Below are 24,804 nucleotides of genomic sequence, written 5' to 3' on the forward strand. Positions count from 1 at the left end.
GCAGAGCCACTGTGGGCCCTGAAGTCTGTCCCTTTCCCCTGGGGCCTCCAGATCCCCCATCTGTAATAAGGAGGGAGGGTCTTCTCCAGCAAGTACCTGCTCTCCCTCCAGCACTGGCAGGAAGCTGGCCTTGCCACTTTCCTTCTGGAGCTCAAACAGCGCCCCACGCTGCTTGTGCCGTGGAGCCCCGGCCACGTAGGAGAGGCCACAGGCCTTGTGCAGCACGGCCACGGAGTAACCTGGCGCGGGGGTGGTGTGGCTGTGAATAGGTGCTCCCACCGGCCCCTCCCCTGGCCCCCCACCTTCCCAGTGGCCTGGGGAGGGGGCAAAATAGGAGAGACTGTCTTCTCACCATTTTAAAAATCGGCACCAGCGAGTGCTCCCACTGTCGCACTGTCGCCAGTCACACACGCGTGCCCCACCACACAGACGTGATACATACATACACTGTCACGTGAACAGCTTCGCTCAAAATACTCATTCACACACATTCACCGCTCCCGTTCGTCGCACACGCACTCGATGAGAACAGAGGTGAGGGGCGTGTGGACACCCACCACTATTATTAATGGAGGGGTCCCACCCTCCCCTAGGCAGCCGCCCAGGGCCACCCGGTGCTCTGCTTCATGTACCTAGCATGTCCCCACCAGGGGGGTAATTCTCAACTTCAGAGTCCCTGACCAGGCCCCGCCCCTCAGCCCATGGACCAACCAGGACCCGTCCCCACTAGGAAGCATAAAGTGCAGCGTAGTGCGCAGCCTCGGTGTCCCTGGTCTCAGCCCCGCCCTCTCCCTGGTAGTCTACAGGCCCCGGCCCCGCCCAGGTAGCCTCTAGGCCCCGCCCCCGCCCAGGTAGCCTCCAGGCCTGCCCTCACCCAGATAGCTGTACTGCGCAGCCTCAGTGTCCGCCTCCGCAGTGTGGTTCAGGAAGCAGCCTCGGTGTCCCTGGTCTCAGCCCCGCCCTCTCCCTGGTAGTCTACAGGCCCCGCCCCCGCCCAGGTAGCCTCCAGGCCCCGCCCCCGCCCAGGTAGCCTCCAGGCCTGCCCTCACCCAGATAGCTGTACTGCGCAGCCTCAGTGTCCGCCTCCGCAGTGTGGTTCAGGAAGCGGCCCCGGCGGGTGCGCGTGTCATAGAGCAGTGCACCCCCAGACCAGTCGTAGGCTCCGACGGCACCAAGCAGCACCTGCCCCTGCAGGGGACAGGGATGGGTCCCAAATGAGAGAGAGGGACCCAGGAGCCAGCCACAGTGACCGCGGTTCTACGGGCCAGCTCAGTGAATGTTGCTGGGGGAAGGAGACTGTTCCATGGCCCTGTGCCCACCTGGCCAGCGAGGCAGGAAGGCCAGATGGCAAATGTTGGTTCCTGCCTTGTACCCATGATCTTGTCAGGGCAGCTGTATTTCCCTAAAGTAACCATGGGCCCAGATGTTGAACATTAAAAAAGTATGATTAAAAATAAAAATAAAAAAGAATGATGAGTGAAGGTGCTAACTGTGCTTCCACCATGTGCAAGGACCGCGTCCTCAGGGAGCCTGTGCCTGTCTCCATCTGTAGGGAACAGTGTGCCCTCCAGGAGAAGTAAACACTTGCGTGGCAGGCTGGCCCAGGCCAAATCCTGTTTTGCTCGTCCATGTTAAGCGGAATTACTCAGTGTTTGAGCGCACGGAACAAAACGGTCTGTGTTAAGTACGGCTATCCTCTGCCTATCCCAATGTTCCAGACTAAGGCGAGCAAGCAGATGTGTTTCCTTTATCCTAAGATGGCTCCTTCAGAGGCAGCACACAGGGAGGGCAGAGCTGCACCGTGAACCAGGAGTCCCTGAATCCCTAGGTGTCACTGGGGCCCTTCCTCTGTGGGCCAGACTGCCTGGCACTGCAGTGGCCATGTACCTCGTCCAGGATCTGGGCACTGAAGCCAACCTGCGCCAGCTGGTAGTGAAGGGCGTCTCCAACCGTGCCTGGAAGCCAAGAAGCCCGGTGAGAAATGCTGTGGGCCAAGGTGAAGGGAGAGAGCAAATCGGGGAAGGATCCAGCTTGTCCTCACTCCCAGAGGGAACAATGCTTGGGGTAATAGGGAAAGCACCAGGCTGAGTAGAGACCCGGGTTCTCCTTTAGCAACCACTGGCTGAGTAGGCGTGGGCAGTTCACTCCCTCCTTCTGGCCTCAGTTTACTCATCTGTGAGCTGCTGGGAGAAGGAACTATGCCCCAGTCACCTGTGTTTCTCCAGCAGTGCAGTTCATTGGAGCTTTGGAAGTGAGTGAGGGGCCTGGGGATAGTGTTGCCCAGAGAGGTGGGGAGTTGCTCAGGATACCACATGCAGGTCGCACGGAGGGGGAGCCTGGGCACAGGGCTTGAGCCTCCTACTGGATGCTGAGGGGGCTGCTGCAGGGTGGCCTGGCCCCGGAGCCCTCACCTTCCATGCGAATGATGTTGTGCTGCAGTTTGCTCAGTAGCCCATCCAGCGCCGTGTAGTTGGTCACCTTGAAAGCGTGGGTCTCATCGGGGTCCGAGGCGATCAGCTTCAATTCTCTGTCAGTCTTAACTTTCTTAAATGCATCTCCCACCTGCACAGAGGCCGTGGGTCAGTGGGTCGGCACCGTGGGGGCGGGCTGGCTTTCTCAATCCCTGAGAGCTCGCTAGGCCCAGGGGCCCCTCCACCTGGCCTTCTGGCCCCTCCATGGCCTGACTCCTGCCTTCCTCCTTCCTTCCCTGCTCCCTGTTCTCCTACACACACCCTGGGGGGGAAGAACTCCAGTTGTACCAAACTGTGTTTTCCCGAACACGCCAGTCTCCTTCTCCTCTCTGCACATTCTGTTCCCTCTGCCTGCAGAGCCCTGCCCATCCCACCCCCATGTCCCAGGCCGGCTACTCCTGTTTGCCTGCCGGGGCTCGGCCCAGCACCCCTCCTCCAGGGCCCCTCCCTGATGTCCTTCCTGTGGGCTCTCCCAGCACTATCTGGCAAGCAAGCTGTGACCACCAGTGGGAAATGAGCCCTCTGTGGGTGGCAGGGGGAGCACAGCGCGTGAGCATGTAGGGAGAGAGTGGTGTTTGTGACCAAAGCAGTGTCTGGGTAAACTGCTTAGAGAAGCCCCTCTGGAGAACTGGCTGCCCCCACCCCAGGCTGTGCAGGGTCAGGAGGTGCCTCCCAGCTCCCGGCTCTTACCCCAATGGCAAAGCGCTCAACACCCTGCATCTTGGGGGAGTTGATGACAGTTGTGAGGTTGAGGGTGTCCCCGAATATGTCACCATCGGTCAGCACCACCATGACCTTGGATGCATTTTTCCTGGAGCCACCGCTTGGTGTGAAGATGTTGTCTCTAAGCAGGGGAGAGTGAAGGAAGAGAATTTTGCCAGAGGGAGGGCTGAGCTCTGGGGTAGGTTTTATTCACTGACCTGCATTAGAATTGGGGAGGATTCTCGATCCTCCCAAAAGGCCCAAAGAAGGGTGGTGATGCCCCTTGTGCCACACGGCAAGGAGACCTGCTAGATGGCACTTAGTCTACTCCTTGTGGGTGTGGGGGGGAATAGCAATGCTATTAAAATGACGGACAATACTTACATAGCACTTATTATGTGCCAGGCACTGTTGTAAACACTGTATATATTTTAACCCATCTAATCCTCACAAAATCTCTGAGGCAAGTACTATATTACTCTCATTTTAAAAGTGAGGAAACTGAAGCACAGAGAAGTTAGAGAACTTGCCCAGGGTCACACAGACACAAACGGGAGCTGGGATTTGAACCCTGGCAGCCAGTCCCCTTAGCACTCTGTACTCTACTGCCTCTCACAAAGGAGGCCTTTGGAAGAATTTTTAGAGGACAATCCTGAGGTGTCATCCCCCACATTCCCTCTCAGCCAAGGAAAAGCTGGAACCCCGATCCCTCCCCTCACAGTTCTGTCCAGCCACTTTCCCCAGGCACGATGCCACAGAGACTCTGGGCACGGCCACCAGTCGGCACCCAGCAGACACTCAGGCGATTCCTGCTGCCCTCGCACTCACAAGACGTGCTGTATGGCTGAGGCAGTCTTGGTGACATTCCCCACTTGAACGACGCTCTGGACTCTGGCGAGGGAGGCCATCACATCCTGGCTGTCCCGAAGGTCAAACTCAGTCTGGATCACTGCCCCGTACTGCACCAGGGCGAAGCTGCACTGGAGGGGAGGAGGCCAGGTGGGGGAGGAGGTGGGCAGAGATGCCATGCCAAGGCCACCCTTGCCCCTGCAATGGCTCCCCCTGGAAGCAGTGGAAGAATCCACCCATTCCACCTTATCCCTGGGCAGAAGGAGATGCTAAGGCAGAAGGAATTCTCTAAGCAAGTAGGGGTGGAGAAGGGTGAGACAGTAACGGCCCACAGTGAATCACAGACTTCTCCTGACTCCCTGTGTGGTCCCCTCCATACTACTGTGGGATTGGCCACGTGACTTGCTTTGACCAATGGACATCAGCAAATGTGATGCAATTTGAGACTTGAAAACTGTTTTCATGCATTGGATCTTGCCCTCTTGGAATGTTGCTGCCATGAAGAGGTTGGGCTGGCCTGCTGGAGACACATGGCCCAGACAAATGAGTGAGGACATCTTAGGCCATCCAGCCCCCATCAACCAACTAGATGCCTACAGCTGCAGGGTAACTCCAGGCAAGACCAGCAGAAGAACCACCAGCTGAGCTCATCCCAAACATGTGACTTGCAGAATTGTGAGCAAATAAAATGGTTGTTTTGAGGTAATGTGTTACACAGCAATAGATATGTGATAAATTACACGAAGCCAGTTCTTAGGGAAACTCACATCAAAACACTTCTCATAGAAGTTCCTCATCATGTTGGAGATGAAGTCTTTGGCTCTCTGGAAGTCTGGGGGATCAATGCTTCCTGAGCCATCCAGGATGATGGCAATCTCAGTGCCTGGGCAAGACAACAAGCAGGTCAGGAGTGGGCATGGGATTTGGGGCAGGCATGAGGACAGCATGTCCTGCCCTGTAGGGCACAGGCCCCCATTCAATCCCTGAGGGGTCAGTTCAGGGAAGAAGTTGGGGAAGCTCCCAGGAGTGAAACTAGTGTCTCAGAGGCAAAGAGAGAGCTGAACCTGCTCAGGCTCTGACTTGCTGTATGAGTCACTCCCATTACTCCCACTCTCTGGGCCTCAGTTTCCCCATCTGTAAGATAGAGCAGGCAGAGCTGGGACTGGCCAGGCCTGTAGAATCCAGCCACTGTTCCCCCACCATCTCTTAGGCTAAGGCACCCCGCAGCCCTGGAGGCTGCCAGGCTAGGGGTTGGCTCTGACAGCCTCTGGGAGCAACCCAGATCTGCCTCTTCTCACCAGCTTCATCTTCTTCCTCTTCCTCTTCCTCCTCTTTTTCCTCCTCCAGAGCCCGGCGCTGCCTGGCTGTGTTCTCCTGCTCTCCCATGCTGCCTTCTTTGCTCCTGTAGCAGTCTCCAGTGTCCACATGTGCACCCGGATCCAGGAGACTTTCTTTATAAAACACACATGGAAGAGCTCAGAGTCAGAAAGCCTCCACATTCACCTTAGGCTGCTCACGCTTAGCTCTGCCCTGATGCCTTTCACATGGGGCCTGTGTCCCTCTGCATCTGCCATGGGCCGGTGCCTCTCCTTAGAGACCAGAAGGAATCTCTTTAGAGCCTTCCAAGGCCAGTGAGTGTCCAATCCTTACCAAGGTCAAAGAAGTTGGCCTGCGCCCGGGGACTGAGGTCAGGGTCCAGTAGGCTACAGTTGCCTGTGAGTTCTGAGCTGAGGCTGTGGGGCCGCCGGGCTGGCACTTGAATGCATACCTGGGGAGAGGGGAAGAAAGGGAGAGGGTAGGCGGGCTGGGTCACCCCCATGTTCTTAAGCCACAGCCCCACTATCACCTCTACCCCAGAACTCAGTGGCTTAACCAGGCAGGGGACACAGGGGGTCGCTCACCCCTTGCCAGGGGCAGGAGTCAGGGCTGGGGTCAAAGCTGAAGTCAGCCCCTGGGTGGGTGTGCCAGGCCACATGGAATACCTGGTCAGCCCTGGCATCAGCATAGGCGGTCAGAGCAGCAGTCAGCCCTGGAGTGGGCACCAGGGAGACAGCTGGGCTCAGCCCCAAGAATAACATACCAGTTAGAACTGGTATCAATGCCAGGGTCAACCACAGGTTAGCCCCAGCCTCCCTGAGACCCCCCGTCCTCCCACCATGCACACTCACCAGAACACCATGGTGGCTCCGGACAACTGTCACTCCCCAGTGCCGCCCCTTTGGGATGCAGACATGCTCTGAAACGGTTAAACCCAGGTAAGGAGGGAGGGATGCAGGGAGGCAGCCCTGGAGCCAAGGTCAGAGAGCACAGGGACACCTTGATCTGAGCCCCATGAGGAACTGTGGTCACTCAGAGCAGCTTCTAGAAAGCTGGAGCAAGGAGGCCTCCAAGGACAGGCCTGGACACAACCTGGGCAAAGTGCCTGTCCCTAGGGCTCATTTATTGACTCAGTCAACAAATGCCCCTTGACGTCTGCTCTGAGCCCAGCCTGTGACCCATGGTGAGGAGACCTGGTGCTTTTCCTCAAAGGGCTCCTAGTCTGGTGGGGGTGGGTAGAGAAGCACTGGCTGGTGGGTGTGCACAGCGCCGGGGGGGAGTGCAAGATGCCGCAGGACTGGCTCTGTGGACCGAGGAACCTCCAGCCTCAGAGACCCACCCCGGGGGGAATCTGACTGCCTCACACCTCGGGGGAAAAAGTGGTAGCTCCTTCCTCTGCCTTCTGACTCTGGGACTCAGGATTCTGTCTTATTTTTGAGTCACAGACTCACTCAACACCCCTGCTGGACTGTGCACTCGTCTGGGCAGAGATTGACTCTGTTCAACTCAGCACCCCTCACAGAGACAAGGATTCTACTTATACAGCCAAGTGGTTGTCGGTAAATGTGAGACTTGAGTTGGACTGGGCGGGACGGGTAGCATTTGGTTAATGAATGAATCAGGTTCATGCATTCATTCGAACAGCATTTATGGAGTGCCTAATATAAGCCAGGTGCCATGCTAGACACTACGATGGCCCCCATTAGACTGGAACAAATGGGGTTGAATTCCACTGAGGTGTGATGAGTTGTATTGGGATGGATTAGGGTTTGGAATCTGCCACCAACACTAGAGGTGTGACCTTTGTCATACTGGCAACCAAAAGACTTTACTAGTCTCAACTGTAGCTTCCTCTCCTGTAAATGGTGTGGTTTTCAGAATTAAAAGTGAATGAAGTTCTTTGCAGAGTGCCAGGCACATAGTGAGTACCCGATACATTTTAGGTACCATTTCTGTGGCTAGGGCTGCATCAGGAAAGGTGGGCTGGGGATGAGGGCTGGGTAGGATGGGATTGGGCATTCAGAGAGAAGGCTTGGTGTTAAAGTCTAGGAGCGGATGGGCTGGATTAGGTGGGGCTGGCGTTGGAATGGTTTGGATTGAGTGGGATTCCTAGAAAGGGGGTCCTGGGGAGCATTCCCTGGAGCTGGGGCTGACTCACCTACAGGTTGGCAAAGGATTTCATCATGGCTGAGGGAACATCGATGCAGAGACCCTGATGTCCTCTTGGTTCTAGGGCTGGTGACCAGGAGCCTGAGAGGGAGAGTGGACAGCAGAGCTGAGCTGGAGGCCACTCTCTTCTCCTCCCTGCCTGCCCAGGCACAGTCTTCCCATTCCAGGCCCGTAGGCCCACAGGCTCCCTGTCCAGCAGGCTGTGCAGAAGGCCCAGACCTGGGCAAGGCGGGCAGATTCCCAGCCCGGCACTACCGAGTCTGCAATACAGGGAAGACACTTGCTCAACCTCCACTTCTACACAGCTCCAGACGCAAAGGGTTAAAGCGACCCCTCTCTGCCAACAGAGATGGGGGTGATAGTGGTGGAGAATAAAGACTCTGTTCTCTTGTGGGGGTAGGGGTGGGGGAACCAGGAAGCCACCAGCAGCAGCGTTGGTTCTATTGGGGGCAGTGCTGGCTTCACTGGCGACAGCAGTTCCCGAGAAGAGCACACTGGTGCCGCTATGCTATGTGTCAGGCAGAACTGGAGGTTGGGGGTGGGTGCCTCAGGAGATGTGATTCCTGACTGCAAACTTCTTGTCCCCCACCCCAAGCCCAGACCAGGGGGACAACAGGGTCCAGTGTCAGCCTAAACATTCTCACTGTCCATGCTGCCCAGGGAGCGTCGGGCTGCCCTGAGACACAGAGAGTGAGCCCTGGGGGTGGAAGCAGGGGCTGGTGGGGAAGGGGACCCGAGCCTTGGTGGGAGCCGTGAACCAAGCCAAGATCTCTACGCTGAGGGCAGTAGGAAGCCACAGAGGACTTTACAAAGGGGAAGCACATGATTAGTGTCTGCTCTAATGTGGACGATGTGGCTGCGGTGAGCTGGGGGCCAGACGAGAGAGCACAGGGTGGGGGGCAGAAAGGAGGCACTGGCCCCACTTCCTCAACCCCCATCACTCTATGGCTTTTAAAATTATGAAGCATATTCACATACCTGCATGGTTTACAGAATAACAAAGTCTACACCTGTGCTTGCGCGCCCACCCACCCCAGCTGAACCCACCCCAAGCTGACTTCCGCCCTCTGCTTCAGCTCTTGTCAAGGTCAGCCGTGGTCCCCACGTCGCCAAATCCAATGGACCCCTTCTGCCCTCAACCTCTCAGCAGCCCTGAACAGTGACCATCTCCTCCTTGAAACTTTCTTGCGGACTTACTTCCCCTGCTCCCTCCTCACTCCTGCTCAGACTCCTTTGCTGTCTGGCCTTTAAATGCCGCCAGAGTCCTGGGGCTTGTCCTCGTCTTCCTTGCCAGCACACTCTCCCTAGTGACCCCTTCCAAGTCAATACACCTGTGGATGCTGAAATCCCACCTTTACCTCTGCAACCCCAGCACCCCCCCACCAACCCCGCCAGCCGTTAGACCAGCGTGGCTACAGCAAGCAGGATAACGCCCCCAGAAAAGGCCACATCCCAATCCCCAGAACTGTAAATATGTCATCTTTTATGGCAAAAGGGGCTTTTTAGATGTGGTTAAATTAAGGATTTTGAGATGGGGAGATTATCTTGGAGTATGTGGATGGGCCTAATGTTAGCACAAAGGGCCTTAAGAGTGAAGCATCACAAATCTTTCTCAAAGTCAGAGACAAACAAACAAACAAAAGATTTGAAGATGCTATGCTTCAGGCTTAAAGCCAGAGAAAGGCGCCACAAGCCAAGGAACGCAGGCAGCCTCTAGAAGCTGAAAAAGGCAAAAAATCAAACAAACAAAATCCCCAGATTCTCCCCTAGAGCTTCCAGAAGGAATACAGCCCTGCTGATGCCTTGATTTTAGGTCAGTAGGACCTGTTTCAGACCTCTGACCTCCAGAACTGTAAGATAATAAATTTGTGTTGTCGTAAGCCACTCAATTTGTGGTATCTTGTTATAGCAGCGACAGGAAACTAATGCAATAACCAACTGCCCACTGTCTAGTAGGCTTCTCAGACTCAGAACGTCTAAAACGGACCCTGTGGTCTTGTCCTCCCGAGCCTGCTCCTTCTCACCTTCCCCACAGCCACAAATGGCACCACCAACCCCTGAGTTCTAAAGCCCGAGGCCTGGGGAACATCCTTGCTTTGTCTTTCCACGCACCCCCTACATCCGACCCACAGCCAACCCTATTGGTTCTTTCTCCAAATTTTATCTAATGAGGATCTCTTCTCTCCGTTCTGCCTGCCCCCACCCTGGCCACCACCATCTTGCCGGTCTATGGTAATAGCCTCCTATTATTTTGCAGGGCTTATTTGGTTTTTAATTTACGCATGTGATTTACACCATGTCTTCGCCAACACTGGTGGCCTCAGTCCCTGGGACAGCCAGTCGCCAGCACTTTCCTGCCTCAGGCCCTCCGGCGTGCTGTTCCCTCCACCTGGAACCCTCCCCTCCCACTCTTATTCTCATCCCTGCACCTCACTCAACTGTCACCGCCTCAAAAATGCTTTCTCTAACCAGCCCCGCCTCACAACCCAGTTACTCTGCTTCGTGTCGCCATGTTTTATTTCCTTCTCAGAACGTGTCACCATCTGATAGTAACTTGTTTACTTATTTACTGGCTAATTACCCATCTCCCCCACTAGACAGTGAGTTCCCCAGGGATCCTCTTTCTTGTTCACTGTGTTATTCCCAGAGCCTGGAACAGAGCCCGGCACAGAGCAGGGACTCAGTGAATATTTGTTAAATGACTATTGAACGACAGCGCAGGCAAGAGTGAAGGGGGCTAACTGGGGCAGGGCTGAGGGGCGGAGGGCTGGTGCAGCTGAGATCTGCTCCTGGGTGCAGGCTCTGCAGGCTGAGCCCCCAAATTAGGTCACCTCCTCAGCAACCCTGCCTCTCTCCCCAGCCCGAGCCTCAGCCCTGGGCCCAGCACTCTGGTCCCTGCTCCCACACAAAGGGTGGACTCAGGACTGGGCTCCACCCCGAGCCACGTCTTGGTGGGGTAGGTGAGGCCTGGAGCAGCTTCTGCCCAAGCTGTTTCCTGACTGCAGCACCTGCCACCTCCTTCTCCTGCGGAACAATCATCCCAACACCAGCTCCTCAGGAAGCCTTCCCAAAGGAGGGTGCAACTCGATCCCCGCCCCAGGCCCTCTAGGCAGCCCTGACTATTGGGCCCTAACCCAGACTGTCAGATCCCAAGAGACCACCACGTACAGCTGTGCAGGTTGGGCACTGCAGATCCCCAGGACTGCCACTCATATCACAGTCATGTAATTACGTGGCCTGGACCCAGTCTGAGCTGTCTCTGCTCCCCACCCTTTGCCCCCCACAGCTGGTGGTCTCTAGGTTTGTTGACTGAGTAGCTGACAACCAACTAAACACTGACCAGGTGGGACAGAGTGAGTACAGGCCATCAGCCGATAGCCCCAGGGGCCCTGGTACACCCTGGGCTGGGTGCGGCCCCAGCACCCCTTGTCCTTCTCTGCCTTCACCTGGCTCTAGCCTGTCCCTGTTCTCAGAGCGGGGAGGGCTGCTTTATGTCCCACCTACCCACCCTGCGGCAGCCAAAGCCCGCGATGCTGCCAGCCCTGGTCTGTTATATCTTGGGGAGCAACAGTGTGAAGGAGTGAGGGGAACATGTCAGCCTCAAAGGGGATCCGAGCCCCTTCCTCTCTGTCTGGCCCAGAGCGGCCACCAGTGCACTTCCTGCCTCTGCCGCGGCGGTGGGCTCAGCCTCATCACCCACACGCACGGCAGGAACCCAGAAGTGCCTCCCACCACATCCTCCTCCCAGCACGTTCACACCCGTGAGCCCCCTCTCTGCCTCAGCAGGTGTTCAGCGAGGTTTTCCTGAGCCGAGCCGGGCTGTCCCCGCACCCACTGGCGGGCCCAGAGCCCTCTGTCCAGGGGCTTCACACTCCCTCATGCACCTTGGGCTTAGGCTTCTGAGGGAGGGGACGCTGAAGTCCGTGGGGCCTGGAGCGTGGGCGGGATCCACTGGGGTACGGGGAGCGGGGACTGGGAAGGAGACGTCACCAATAATTCAGACTGAAACCTGCTCCTCATGCGCGGCAAGCAGTTTGGAAAACTGAAGGCTGAGCCAACGCATCACGCAGGACGCAGCAATTGCGCTCCCGGGAGCGTGCCCGAGAGAAAGAAGTGCGCTCGTCCGCCTCAAGAGCGCGCACGGCGGTGCCGTTCGGCAGGGCCCAAGGAAACTGCGCGGGCGCCCTCACCAGTACTGGTCGCAGTGGAGATCTCTGGCGACGAGAAGGGGCGTTACTGCCTCAGGCGGCACAGTGGATGAAGTTCACAGACCTTATGTTGAGTGAGAGGAGCCAGGCACGACAGAGCACACACTGTGTGCCTTACAGAGACGACAGCCAGAGGGAGGATCCTCGTGGCAGGCGACGTGTCTGGATGGGAGCAGGGGACTTAGAGGGGCTTCTGTGAGGCTGCCAACGGCCTCTCCATCTGGATGCTGCTCACACGGGGGGTTCACTGTGTGCACAGCCACGGAGCCACATGCTTATGTCTGGGCATTGTTCTGTGTGGTGTATGTTAACAAAATTTTACCAAGACAAAACACAACAAACATTGACTTTTAATTCATCTTTCTGCAGCCAAAAGCTCCCTGACAACTTCACCACCCCTCCCCACTTCAAACCCTTCTGGCTCCTCCAAATTCTCAGCGCCGGGGTGACAAGCACCACCTGCCTCCCCCAGTTTATTTTTCATCACACTCAGCTTTAGCCACACGACACTTTCTCGGTTCCCTGACCTTACTCCGGCTGGCCTCCGGGCTTTCGACCAAGCTGTTCTCTCTGCTGGGACTTCCCTTTCCCACCCTTTCTCACGCTAACTCCCACTCACCCCGCAGTCCTAGAGTGATGCTGAAGAACACACCCGCCTCCATGTCCCCCCAGCATCCTGGATGTCCCCTATCGGAGCTGTCATCGCTCTTGTCATTGTCTGACTTGTGTGTTTCCCTCACAAGCCCAGGAGCTCCATGAGGGTAGTGGCCATGTCTCCTTCACCCTCTTATTCCCCGACATTGCCCGGCACTGAGTAGATCCTGCATAAACACTTGCTGAATGAATGAACGAATCGGCCCTGGCCGTACCTCTGAAATCTAATGGTGACTAGACTGTTCACCGTACAGATGAAGAAACCAGGCCAGGTGCGGTGGCTCACGCCTGTAATCCTAGCACTCTGGGAGGCCGAGGAGGGAGGATCACTTGAGCTCTGGAGTTTGAGACCAGCATGAGCAAGAGTGAGACCACGTCTCCACTAAAAATAGTAAAAATTAGCTGGTTGTGGTGGCACACGCCTGTAGTCCCAGCTATTAGGGAGACTGAGGCAGGAGGATCGCTTGAGCCCAGGTGTTTGAGGTTGCTGTGAGCCAGGCTGACACCACGGCACTCTAGCCCAGGTGACAGAGCGAGACTCTGTCTCAAAAAAAAACAAAAACAGAAACAACAAAACCAACAACAAAACCAAAACAAAACAAAACAAAAAACAGATAAAGAACCCAAGGTCCAGAAAGGGGTCTCTGATGATGTAGGAAAAGTCAAACTCAGTTTCTCCTATACTCTCACAACGCACAATACTTCTGTGACCCCAGGCATGGGGGGGTTTCCCCCACACACCAAGCACGTAGTCCTTCAGCTGCCAGCACCAGCTGGGCGTCCTCTAGTTCAGTGCAATTCTGACACTGTCTACCTGGAGGTAGCCTCAGATCCCACTGGTTGAGGGCTCAGTCCCACAAGACTGTCCCCCACTTCTGATGCCAATTGCAAGCCCCAGGTAGTTTTACCTGTGCTCCCTACTGACCAGCTGTATACCAGGGTTCCCATGACCCCCTTCTTGGGTTTGATTAATTTGCTAGAGTGGCTCCCAGAACCCAGGGAAATACTTACTTATGCTTACTGGTTTCTTAATAAGAATATTACAAAGGAAGAGATGCATAAGGCAAAGTATGGGGGAGGAATCTTCCATGCTCTCTCTGTGTGCACCGCCCTTCAGGAATCCCCATGTGACCTGCTATGCGAGGCTCTCCAAACCCTGTCTTTTTGCGTTTCTATGGAGGCTTCATTACATAGGCATAATTGATTAAATCATTGGCTATTGGTGATCAACTTAACCTTCGGCCCCTCTCTGTTCACCAGAGGTTGGAGGAGGCTGAAAGTCCCAGCCCTCTAATCCTGCCTGGGTCTTCCCAGTGACCAGCCCCCATCCTAAAGCTACCTAGGGGCTGCCAGCCACCAGTCAACTCATCAGCATACAAAAAGACATTTATTGCTTTGGAGATGCCAAGAATTTTAGGAGTTATATACCAGAAAATAGGACCAAATATATATTTCAAGACCAAATACATATTTATTTGTGATATTGTGAAATATATACTTGTTCTTAAAATATCAAATATATATGTCACAGTGTCCCAGGGTCCAAGCCTGCTTGGCTGGAGGGATCATGGCCCAAGTCTCAGGGCCTATGAGGCTGCCTCAGAAGCCACCACTGCCCACCCATCCTCCACCAAACGGGGATTCTGCTCTGCTCAGCGGGAACTCTGAGCGCCCCACCTGGCTGTGCCCCAAAACCTGTGTGGCCCCTGGGCTCACTTGCTCATGCATGCTGGGTGTGAAGGAAGCCCTTGACCATGCAGGGACCAGAAGCAAAGCAGTGGGGTCAAGTGGGGACACAACCATCCTGGGGCTGGGCCCAGTGGCTGAGCAAACATAGAAAAAACCCTATGACCACCAGGAAAAACAGGGGGCAGGGGGAGGAATGACTGCTGTAGATTACAATAGGTGAAAGAGACACAGCAATACGCATGAACTTTGACCAGATCCTGGCTTTAAAACAACACAGCTCTAAAAGTCATTTTGGCATCAACAAGAGAAATTGAAATGAGTCTTGGATGAGCCTTCACTTCAGAGCTTCTCCTAACTAAAGACGTGCTCCTGCGTCAGTGAGCCACCATGATCACCACCAGATAGAATATGCGCTTCACCCATTTGTGTCATCTGCCTCCCCTGGCCAACACCGAAGCTCCCTGAGCCCAGGGACTTTTGTTTGTAGCCTGCTCACAGCTGCATCCGCAGGGCCTGGCACAGGGCAGGCACTCCACAAATATTTGTTGAGTGAATAATCATCGTATACACAATTCAACGACCTGCCTTTTTCATCACACAGTACATTTCGAGATGGATCCAGGTTAAAAATCATTCATTGACCTGCTTTTAGTATTGCATTGTATGATTCACGCCTTATTTTTCCCATTTTCCTAATAATGCATAATATCTTCAGACTTTCACTATTCCAAGCAATGTGACAATAAACATTTTTACACGCGTCTGAGAATTTCTTTAGAGTTGGTATCTGGGAGTGGAATTGCTGAGTCAAAGGCCACATGCATCCCCAGCTTTACCAGATATGGCAACGTTGCTCTCCAAGGTGGTGAGGTCGATTTACACCCCACACGCTCCTCGTTTCACCACATCCTTACCAGCACTGTGTGGTCAGAGTCCACATTTTCTGCCTGTCTAATGGGTGGGTACAGATGGTATTTGTAAAATATAAGGTGAAGTTTATTGAGCATTCACTTGGCCAGAAACTGTGCTTTTATGTGCATTATCTCAGTCTTTGCAACAAGCCTGTGAGGTAGGTAAGTCACCACCCTCATGGTAGAAAGGAGAAACTGAGGCTCAGGGTTGGGCGCCTTGCTGAGGTTGCGCAGCAAATACAGAGTGAAGCTGTCATTGAACCACGACCACCAGAACAGCCTGACTCTTCACCACTTCTGTCTGGTGCCTCACAGTTTCAATTTTTTCTTTGTTATTTTTGTGTCCACATTTTCTATATTGAGCGTGAGTTACTTTTGTAAGAGGCAAAACTTTATTTAAAAGAATTTTTAGGTCCCCCCTCCCCCCAGGCAGTGGAGCGGGGACAGACCCGGTGAGGGGAGGGCCCAGGGCTCCGTGGACTGCACAGACTGGCCTGGTGCTCACAGCCCCTCACGCCATCTCTCTGTCTCCGGCACGCCCTTCTGAAGGAGAAAAGAGCTCTCCCCAGACTGCGGGGTGGCGTCCCGGGGCCTTCTCCGGGGCCATCTCAGGCTCCGGGGAGCCCCCTCAGTCCTCAGGCCCCCTGCCAGCAGGGCCCCACTCACCAGGTCCGGTTGGTGCTGGGGTCTTGGTGCAGAAGGGAGCTGAGCACAAAAGGTGCCCCTCCCTCGGACGTGACCCAGGGTCGGGACTCATCCACGTTGAAGGGCACCACGGGGGCCAGGCCTGTGGGGAAAAGAGGAACATTTGATGAAAGAGGCCTTTTACTGCCATTCTTCCGTCAAATCCTGCGGTGTCGTTAACCCTGTCCTATGGCTGATAAAAGTGAGACTCCACAAGGGTCTTACAGGACTGGACACAAGTGTACCCGATCCAGAGCCTCTCATCCTCCTGCTAAACCAAGCTGGGCGGCACCCGAGCCCCCTCCTCCGGGAGGCTTTCCCGGGCTCTCCCACCTCCTCGCCCCTCCTACTGCCACTTTCTGTACCTATCACATAGCCCATGCTCATCACTGTGTCTAGTACCAAAGTTGGAGCAGACCATGAGCCCCAGGGAGGGCCGGCACACATCCCATCTATGTACACCTGCAAGTGACCCGAAAGAAAACACATGTCCTCAAAAACACCTGTGTCTCAAGTTGACTGATGAGGAGCCAGGGAAAAAAATGTCTGTGCAGAATGTTTTACGGCGGCTTTACTCATAACAGCTCCAACCTGGAAATAACCCAAATGCCCATCAGCGGGAGAATGGATAAGCTAACTCCGGTGTAGTCACAATAGAATCCTACTCAGGGGGAAAGAAATGAGCGACTGACACACAGCAACAGGGTGAGTCTCAAAAATCATTATGCTGACCGAAAGAAGCCTTCTAAAAAGCGTATCTACTGTATAATTCCATTTAGATGATGTTCTGGAACCAGCAAAACTAATCTATTATTGCTTGGGGGGATGGGAATTAACCAGGAAAGGACTAGAAGGAACTTTCTGGGGTGATGGAAATATCCTACGGCTTGATAGGAGTTTGGATTACAAAGGTGTGGGCATTTGTCAAAACACACTGAATGGTCCACTTAGAATTTGTGTATTTCAACCGGGTGTGGTGGCTGACACCTGTAATCCTAGTGCTCTGGGAGGCCAAGGCGGGAGGATCCCTTGAGGTCAGGAGTTCGACACCAGCCTGAACAAGAGCAAGACCCCATCTCTACTAAAAATAGAAAAAATTAGCTGGGCATGGTAGTATGTGCCTGTAGTCCCAGCTACTCGGGAGGCTGAGGCAGGAGGATCGCTTGAGACCAGAAGTTTGAGGTTGCTGTGAGCTATGATGACATCACTGCACTGTCCTTGGGGCAACAGAGGAGACTCTGTTTCAGAAAAAAAAAAAATTTGTGCATATCACTGTATGTAAATGTTACCGTAAAAAAAAGAACCATAAACAAATTTTAAACTCTAGTTGATATGTGTATGCTGAAATGTTTAGGTTTGAAATATACTGATGCCTGCAAATTACTTTGATATGAATCAGAATATAAGATGGTTGGATGGATGGATAGTTGTGATAAAGCAAATACTAAAAAATGTTCACAATTTTAAAATCTAAGAGTGGTATTGGTTGTCCACTGTACAATTTTTCAACCTTTCTGTATATTTGAAAGCCTCCATGAAAAATGGGGAAGATTGATATTGACAGATTGCCCCCCAAAGAGGCGGTGCCAATTCACACTCCAACAACAGGATGGGAGAAGGTTCATTTCCCCACAACGTGGCCTGAACCGACTGCAGACCTTTCGTCTTTGTTTTAAGAATGTCCCATCATCTTGTTCCAAAACTATTTTTTCTTTTTTAATTGAGAGTGAGGTCAAGTCTCTTTTTATAAATTCGTTTACTGCCTATTCGTGTGTATTATCCATTTTTATGAACAAGTATTGACTGTTTTCTTGTTCATTTGTAAGAGCTTTTCCCTATCCAAAAGAGGTAGCAATGTGTGACGGATATTGTTTCTCACTTGGCTGTTTGTTATTTGACTCACATATGATAGTTTTCCCGCACCTACATTTTTTATGCAAATCGTTGTTCCTTTATGACTCTTGAGTTTTGTGTCATGCTTCCCCGCTCAGAGATTTTTTTTTTAAATTCATACGTTTCCTTCAATATTTTTTTCTTGTTTCATTTTTCTTACACTTGAATCTTTGGTCCATCTGGATTTTATTTTTATGTATGGAGTGAAATAGAGGTCCAACCAACTTTACTTTTTTCCCCCAAATGAAATTGTCTCAACAGTATTTCTTGAATAGTTCCTCTTATTCCCATAGATTTGAAACGCTACCTTTATCTTACTCAGAAGGCTCATGCGCCCTTGGGCCTCTGTCGGCACTCGGTTCTGCCCCACTAACCTCATTGCCTCTCGCTTGGACGCGTTAGTTTCCTGGCCTTTCTTTGTCAAGACTTGTACCTCTGGATACATCCTCTCCACACCAGCCGACAGAAAGGTTTTTTAAAAGCGTCGTCTGACCGTGCCACCCCACTGCTTAAAACTCTAATGTATATTTACATGGGAAAAAAGAAAGGTGAAGTTCAGTTTATAGACTTACTTGTTCGATTACTGTTCAATTAATGACTTTTTGCCATAATGGCTCTTGAAAAGTTATACCACTTTTTGGCAACACTCCTTTTTTTGGTATAATGACTTTTTCATATCCAAACATGCTAAATAAATATTCTGTGGGGGATTATACTTGACATCACACTATCAGGCAAAAACACACTCACCAATTTACTTACTATAACAGTTTCTAGTTCAACAGTATCTTATGGAACAAATCTGTATTGCATGTCATGTTTGGATAAACCCCGAAAGCTTTGTTTTGCATATGTATGCCAAATAAGAGGGCTGAAGATTCTGTGATCCCGCAGACTGTTGAGTGCACAAGCTATTTTTCTGTATTTTAGAGTGTTTTCAGGTTTAGTATTTATTTTGTCCTCGAGATATTTTTCTGTGCTATAACTTATTTTTAAAGGTTGAGGAGTAATTACTCTGTGATTTTCCCCATGGGCATGGAAAATAAAACTTTCTCTTATTAAAATGAAACAAAACAAAAAAACGGTTGAGTGCAAGATAGCCAGGAGCCCCCCAAAAAGTTGAAAAAACAATGAAGAAACAGTGTAGAAAGAAAAATGTACCTTCTTATAAACAAACCCCTCACATTCATCCTCCACCACCCACTGTCAAGTCTTGTCTTCCTCCTTTAATGAAGAAAATAAACTTCATTACAATAAATTGCATATGTAAACTGTATTTTTATATTCAAATTACTGTTTTTATTTATATAAACTTGTTTTATGGGTCAATTAATACATTTTCCTATCAGTAAAAATTGTTTGGGTGTCTTTGGTTGGATGGAATACATCACAATTTTTCTACTGAAATTGATGAAAATGTTTTTTCCAATTAATGACTTTTCCCTTAGCAGTAGAGATTTCCAGGAACAAATCAAAATCATTATGTGAAGGACAAGTTTATAAACTATACTAACTTTTGTATAAGGAAGAGGAGGAAGTATACACACACAAACATGGTTTTCATTCACTAGGAAGACATAACAATTTAAAATCTGTATGTATGCAATAACATCACTTCGAATATATAAATTGACTGAATTAGAAGGAAAAATATAAAACACCACAACTAAAGTAGAAGACTTTAATGCTTTAACACACCCTTTCTGTTAGCTATAAAAATCAGTAAGGACACAGATCTGAACAACACATTTAACAAGCTTCACCTGATTGACAAACAAAATTCTACCCATCAATGGTAAAATAAACATTTTTTTTCTAGCACACATGAAACATTTCCCAAAATTGATCATATGCTGGGTCACAAAGCAAGCCTCAATAAATATCTATGGATTGAAATAATTCAGAATATGTTCTCTGACCATAATGGAATTAAAATCAATATCAAAAAACCCCAAAAATAACAAAAAGAAAACTAGAAAAATCCAAACTTCTTGGAAATCAAGCAATGCAGTTCTAAATAACTCAAGGTCAAAGAGGAAATCACAATGAAGAATCTAAAAAATTTTGAATGAGAATTAAGATATGACAAATCAAAACTTGTGGGATAAGTTAAAGCAGTGCTTAGAGGAAATGTGCAGCCTAAAATGCATAAGTTAAAGAAGAAGAAAGGCTGAAAATCAATTATCTAAGCTTCCGTCTCAAAAAGCTAAAAAAATGGCAAATCAGACCCAAAGGAAGTACAGGAAGCATGTGAACATATATCAAGATACAAACATATATCAATGAAATATGAAACTAACTTAGGGAAAATTAACAATGCTGAAGTTTGTTTTTTGAAAAGATTTTAAAAACGGATAAACCTCTGGCAATATTAAACAAGAAAAAAAAGACAGAACACACAAATCACCAACATGAATAACATAGGGACATCATAACAGATCCTAAGACAGTCAAAAAATAATGTGATGATATTATATCCAACTTTATGCCAGTATATTTGACAATTTGGATGAAATGGACAAATTCCTTAAAATAAAAATTTACCAAAACTAACAAAAGAAGAAATCTATAACCTGAATAAGAGATTTAATCCATTCCTAAAAACCTTAGGAAGAACTCTAGGCCCAGAAAGTTTTGCTGGTGAATTCCTACAAGCATTTAAAGAAGAAACAATACCAAATTTACACATACTGTTCCAGAGGATAGAAAATGAGAGAACACTCTCCAATAATTTTATGCGACCAACATAACATTGATATTAAAACCTGACAAGAGCAATAAATGAAAGTGAAATTGACAATCTCTCTCCCTCTTGAACATAAATGCAAGAATGCTAAACAAAATATTAGTAAGTTTAAATTGAGGGAAATATAAAAAGCATAATACTTCACAACCAATGGAGCTTATTTCAGGAATGCAAGAGTGGTTTGACTTTTGAAAATAATCAATGTATTCATTGCATTAACAGGGAAAAAAGGAGAAAAAAAATCATACGATCATTATGATAGATGCAGAAAAAGGCATCTGATGAAATCTGATACTAATTTGTGATAAAAATTCTTAGTAAACTAGGAATAGAAGGGAATTTCCTTAATCTGATAAAGAATACACACACAAAAAAAATCTTCAGCAAATTTCATTCTATTTGTTTTAGGAGGCAAGGTCTCACTGTGTTGCCCAGACTGGACTTAAACTCCTGGGCATAAGCAATCGTCCCACCTCAGCCTCCCAGGCAGGTGGAATTACACATGCCATACCATCATGCCTGGAAAACATCATTTTTTTTCCCTCTTATTTTATCTTTTGGCTTTTTTCATTCTTTTTTGTTTGTTTGTTCCCTTTACCTTCCAGGAAGAAGCACTGTTTTTGTTTCGTTTTGTTTTTTAGAGACAGGTCTATATTGCCCAGGCTAGAGTGCAACCAGCCTGAGTAAAAGTGAGACCCCATCTCTACAAAAAATAGAAAAATTAGCTGGGTGTGGTGGTGCATGCCTGTAGTCCCAGCTACTTGGGAGGCTGAGACAGGAGGATCATTTGAGCCCAGGAGTTTGAGGTTGCTGTGAGCTATGATGATGCCACAGCACTCAAGCGGTCTTCCTGCCTCAGCCTCCCATTCTTTTTTTTTTTTAAGCTCGTTTGGAACAAACATCATTCTTAACAGTAAGTTATTGACGCTGTTCACAGGCTCAATCCCACTACTGATCAGCACGGACCTGTTCCGTTTCTGACTTGGGCCGGTTCATTCCTCCCTAGGCAGCCGTATTGGCATAGCGCACTACAGCCCACAGCCCCTGGGCTCAAGCCATCCTCCTGCCTCAGCCTCCAAGTAGCCGGGACTACAAGCAAGTGCCACCACACCCAGCAAACATAATTTTAAAAAAATTATTTATCTATTTATTTTTGCACACTCTCTATGTTGCCCATGCTGGTCTTTTTTTTTTTTTTCCTTTTGAGACCGGGTCTCCTTTTGTCGCCCAGGCTAGAGTACAAGAATATTCATAGCCTCACTACTCATACTCACCCCAAACTGGAACAACCCAAATATCCATCACAATAGAAAGGATACATCCTGATATAGTCACATGATGGATGACTCTTACAGCAATGGAAATAATCTACAAAGTACATGGACTTCAAAAATATAATGCAAGCGAAAGACATCAGGAGCAAAACAGAACATACTGTACAGTTCCATTTATACAAAGTTTAAAATGAGTAAAATCATCTATGGTATTAGAAGTCGGGAGAGTGGTTACCCTTGGGAGTCAGGTAATGACTGGAGGAGGACACGGGGGGTTTCTGGGGTGTTAATGTTCTTTCTCTTGATATGGGTATCAGTTACATGGATTTGATTTAATTTGAAAGTTCACCGATCTGAATCTGTCCATTTTTCTTTATGTTGTACTTTTTAAAAAGTTTACATTTAAAAATGACAATGATTGCAAGTGTGTGAAACACCCTGAGTATATATAAAAATCTCATGTATTCATAATGATATTTAAAAGAGAGAAAAAATGAAAACAAAAAAAATCAAAACACTTCGTTGGTCACTACTGGAAGTAACAAGGGCCCCATCCCCTTACTCTGAAAACCATTAAAGGGAAAGTATGGAGCACTCCTCTTGCCTTTCCTGTATGAAGTAAGTGTATTTCAGGGTCACCAAATAGCTCTAGTTAATGAGAAAAAGTTCTTTTTTCTTTTTCTTTCTTTCTTTTTTTTTTTTTAAGAGACAGGGTCTTGCTCTGTTTCCCAGGCTGAAGTGCAGTGGTGTGATGATTACAGCTCACTGCAACCCTGAACTCCTGGGCTCAGGGGATCCTCCAGCCTTGGCCTCCCAACGTGCTGGGACTACAGGTGTGAGCCATTATGCCCAGCCAGAAAAAAATTCTTTATCATGAGTGAATTATTTACTGAATGTAATGAAGGTAGGAACAATTTGTGATTCCTAGCAAAATACAGTAATTCAGGCCATGATCATCAATGGATAAAACTACTAGATGAACGTTTGATAGAGAACTTTACAGCTAGGCTGACACCACCTGAGCCCACGAGTCCGTCTTAGCATCCCTAAGAATAGGCCCCCAGGCCTGTGTCCTTCCTGGTGCGATATCCCAGAAAGAATCCGGGGGCCTAAGACCCTGCATTTCTAACAAGCTCCTACATGGTGCCCACACGGCAGGTCATCAGACCATGTTCTGTATTCCAAGCCTTTAAAATATTTCAGCAAAGAAAACGAAAAGGAAAAGTGAGATAAATGCAGGAAGTGTGGCGAAATACTCGTAACTGTTTAGCGTACGCTTACCAAAAAAGTGACACCCCCACTTCCATGAAGCCATCAGCGCTAACTTTCGTTTTTAGGAAATTTAGGGGAATAGCAGAACAAAGCGTACCAAGAGGAAGCAAACACAGAAATTCTGCATGTAGATATTCTACAAGACGAGTGACCAAGCTCTGCAATAGGTCAAAGGCATGAAACCAGAAAATAGGGGTGGGGGGTACATTCTAGACTAAAAGAGCCATAGCAACTCAATGTAACGTGCGGGCCTTGTGTGCATCCTGCTTTGAACAAACCAGCTGTTTAAAAGACATTTGAGGCAGTTAGGGAGATCTGTATATGGACTGGATATTCGATGACACCAAGGAGTTATCATTAATTTTGTTAGGGGATAAGAATGTTCGTGGCTATATAAGAAAACCTCCACCTTCTTCAGATATGCATACTGAAGCATTTAGGGGTAAAATAACAGGAGTGTTTGGGATTTGCCTCAAAAATCATGCTCCTGAAACATTAATGTGCAAATGAATCATTTGAGGATCTTGTTGAAATGCAGATTTGGGTTCAGCAGGTCAGGGAGTGAGGCTGAGATTCTGTTCCAACAAACTCCTAAATTATGCTGTTCGTCCTCAGACCACGTTTGGAGTAGCCAGGCTTTAAAATACTTTGACCAAGAAAACAAAAAAATGGAGAGAGAAATAAATTCAGAAAGTGTGGCAAAATCCTGAAAATTGTGTCATGGGGGTGAGGGACATTGTTGGGTTTATTATAGTTATCTTGTCTACCTTTGCACGCGCTTTTAATTGTCATTCAGAATCAACCTTCCATAGGCTCAGGGAGGAAGAGCATGGTGGGAGGGCTCTGAGACCAGCGTCTGTGTCTCTCCTCTCTCATTCCTCATGCCCTCCCCCTGGGTCTGGCACAGAGTGGGCCTCTACACTTTAATCCTTTTTCTCTATACCCCTGCCTTGCCCAGAATGAGTGATTTGTGGTGACTCATAAAAACACACAATACAATAAGATAAAACTCATTTTGGACAGCAAAAACAGGACAGAAGGAAAATGGCGGTTAGAAAAAGGCAGGGTACAATCAAACCAGGAAGGAGGTCAACAGCCAACTCATGAACCAGCTGGTGCTAGCACTTTCTAGGATGGGCCCCTTTCTGGCTCCGGACCCAGCGCTGACACACAGGAGATGCTTTGTGAATCATTTGTTGAATAAATTCAGAAATAAATGAACTAAGCTCTCGTGAAGCCAATATAGAGATGAAAATGGCCAGTCAATGTCACTCAGTGTCCACAAAATTGAAAACAAAACAAAACAAAACCTTCCCTTGAAGCACGACTAGTCCCGTTTTGTAAACCAGAAAAAATTTCCCGGGGGTCCTGTCAGTGAGGACACTGACTGAACAAGCATCATACCCCAAGTCTCCCAGAGCCGTTATTTGTGTCCACGCTGCCATTGCCCCAAAGAAGAATACAGGAAACATAGCCAGACAGTACGTTCTGCCGCGCTGGGCGGTCACGGAGCCCTCCGAGCCCTGATGGAAGCAGCGGAGCCTTCCCCACTCCCCAAGAGCACCTTTGCACAAAACCTCACCCTCGCCCTCCGCCCTCGGGCTGTTTCCTGGCTCCCTCCTCATCCTCACCATTCACCTCCCGGGAAAGGCCTTCCTGGCCTCCAGACCCTGCCTGGGCACTCTGTCCCCAAAGCCTTGACTGCAGCGTTTGTCACCACCTGGAACTGCCTCACTCATCTCCCTGTTCGCCTGTTGCCTGGAGTGTCTCCCCCACCCCTAAATCGTGAGTCCCACGAGGGCAAAGACTGCGTCTGCCTTGATCGCCACGTGTCTCAGAGCCTGGGATGGTGGCTACACTAGGCAGGTGCTGGGGGAGTGACCCCTGCAGCCTATGCACGGACCTCAGGGGTTCCAGACCGAGGCCCGCAAGTGGGGAAGGGGTTGCACTGCCTTCCAGGAATGC

The 24,804-nt window shown here is 49.8% G+C and overlaps 1 protein-coding gene across 1 annotated transcript in view; it reads right to left on the bottom strand.

Annotated features, from left to right (window-relative positions):
* Positions 1-24,804, bottom strand: part of ITGAE (integrin, alpha E (antigen CD103, human mucosal lymphocyte antigen 1; alpha polypeptide)) — a 57,337-nt gene that overhangs the window by 27,407 nt on the left and 5,126 nt on the right. The window contains exons 2-13 of the mRNA XM_012652583.1: positions 15,637-15,757; positions 7,498-7,589; positions 6,191-6,258; positions 5,673-5,790; positions 5,321-5,473; positions 4,790-4,905; positions 4,002-4,153; positions 3,162-3,315; positions 2,412-2,562; positions 1,888-1,955; positions 1,050-1,188; positions 97-239 (exon numbers count right to left, since the gene is read on the bottom strand). Of these exons, the coding sequence (XP_012508037.1) occupies positions 97-239; positions 1,050-1,188; positions 1,888-1,955; positions 2,412-2,562; positions 3,162-3,315; positions 4,002-4,153; positions 4,790-4,905; positions 5,321-5,473; positions 5,673-5,790; positions 6,191-6,258; positions 7,498-7,589; positions 15,637-15,757 (1,475 nt within the window). The remainder of the gene's footprint in view (positions 1-96; positions 240-1,049; positions 1,189-1,887; positions 1,956-2,411; positions 2,563-3,161; positions 3,316-4,001; positions 4,154-4,789; positions 4,906-5,320; positions 5,474-5,672; positions 5,791-6,190; positions 6,259-7,497; positions 7,590-15,636; positions 15,758-24,804) is intronic.

Source organism: Propithecus coquereli, unplaced genomic scaffold (genome assembly GCF_000956105.1).
Source record: "Propithecus coquereli isolate 6110/MARCELLA unplaced genomic scaffold, Pcoq_1.0 Scaffold390, whole genome shotgun sequence".
Lineage (NCBI taxonomy): Eukaryota > Metazoa > Chordata > Mammalia > Primates > Indriidae > Propithecus > Propithecus coquereli.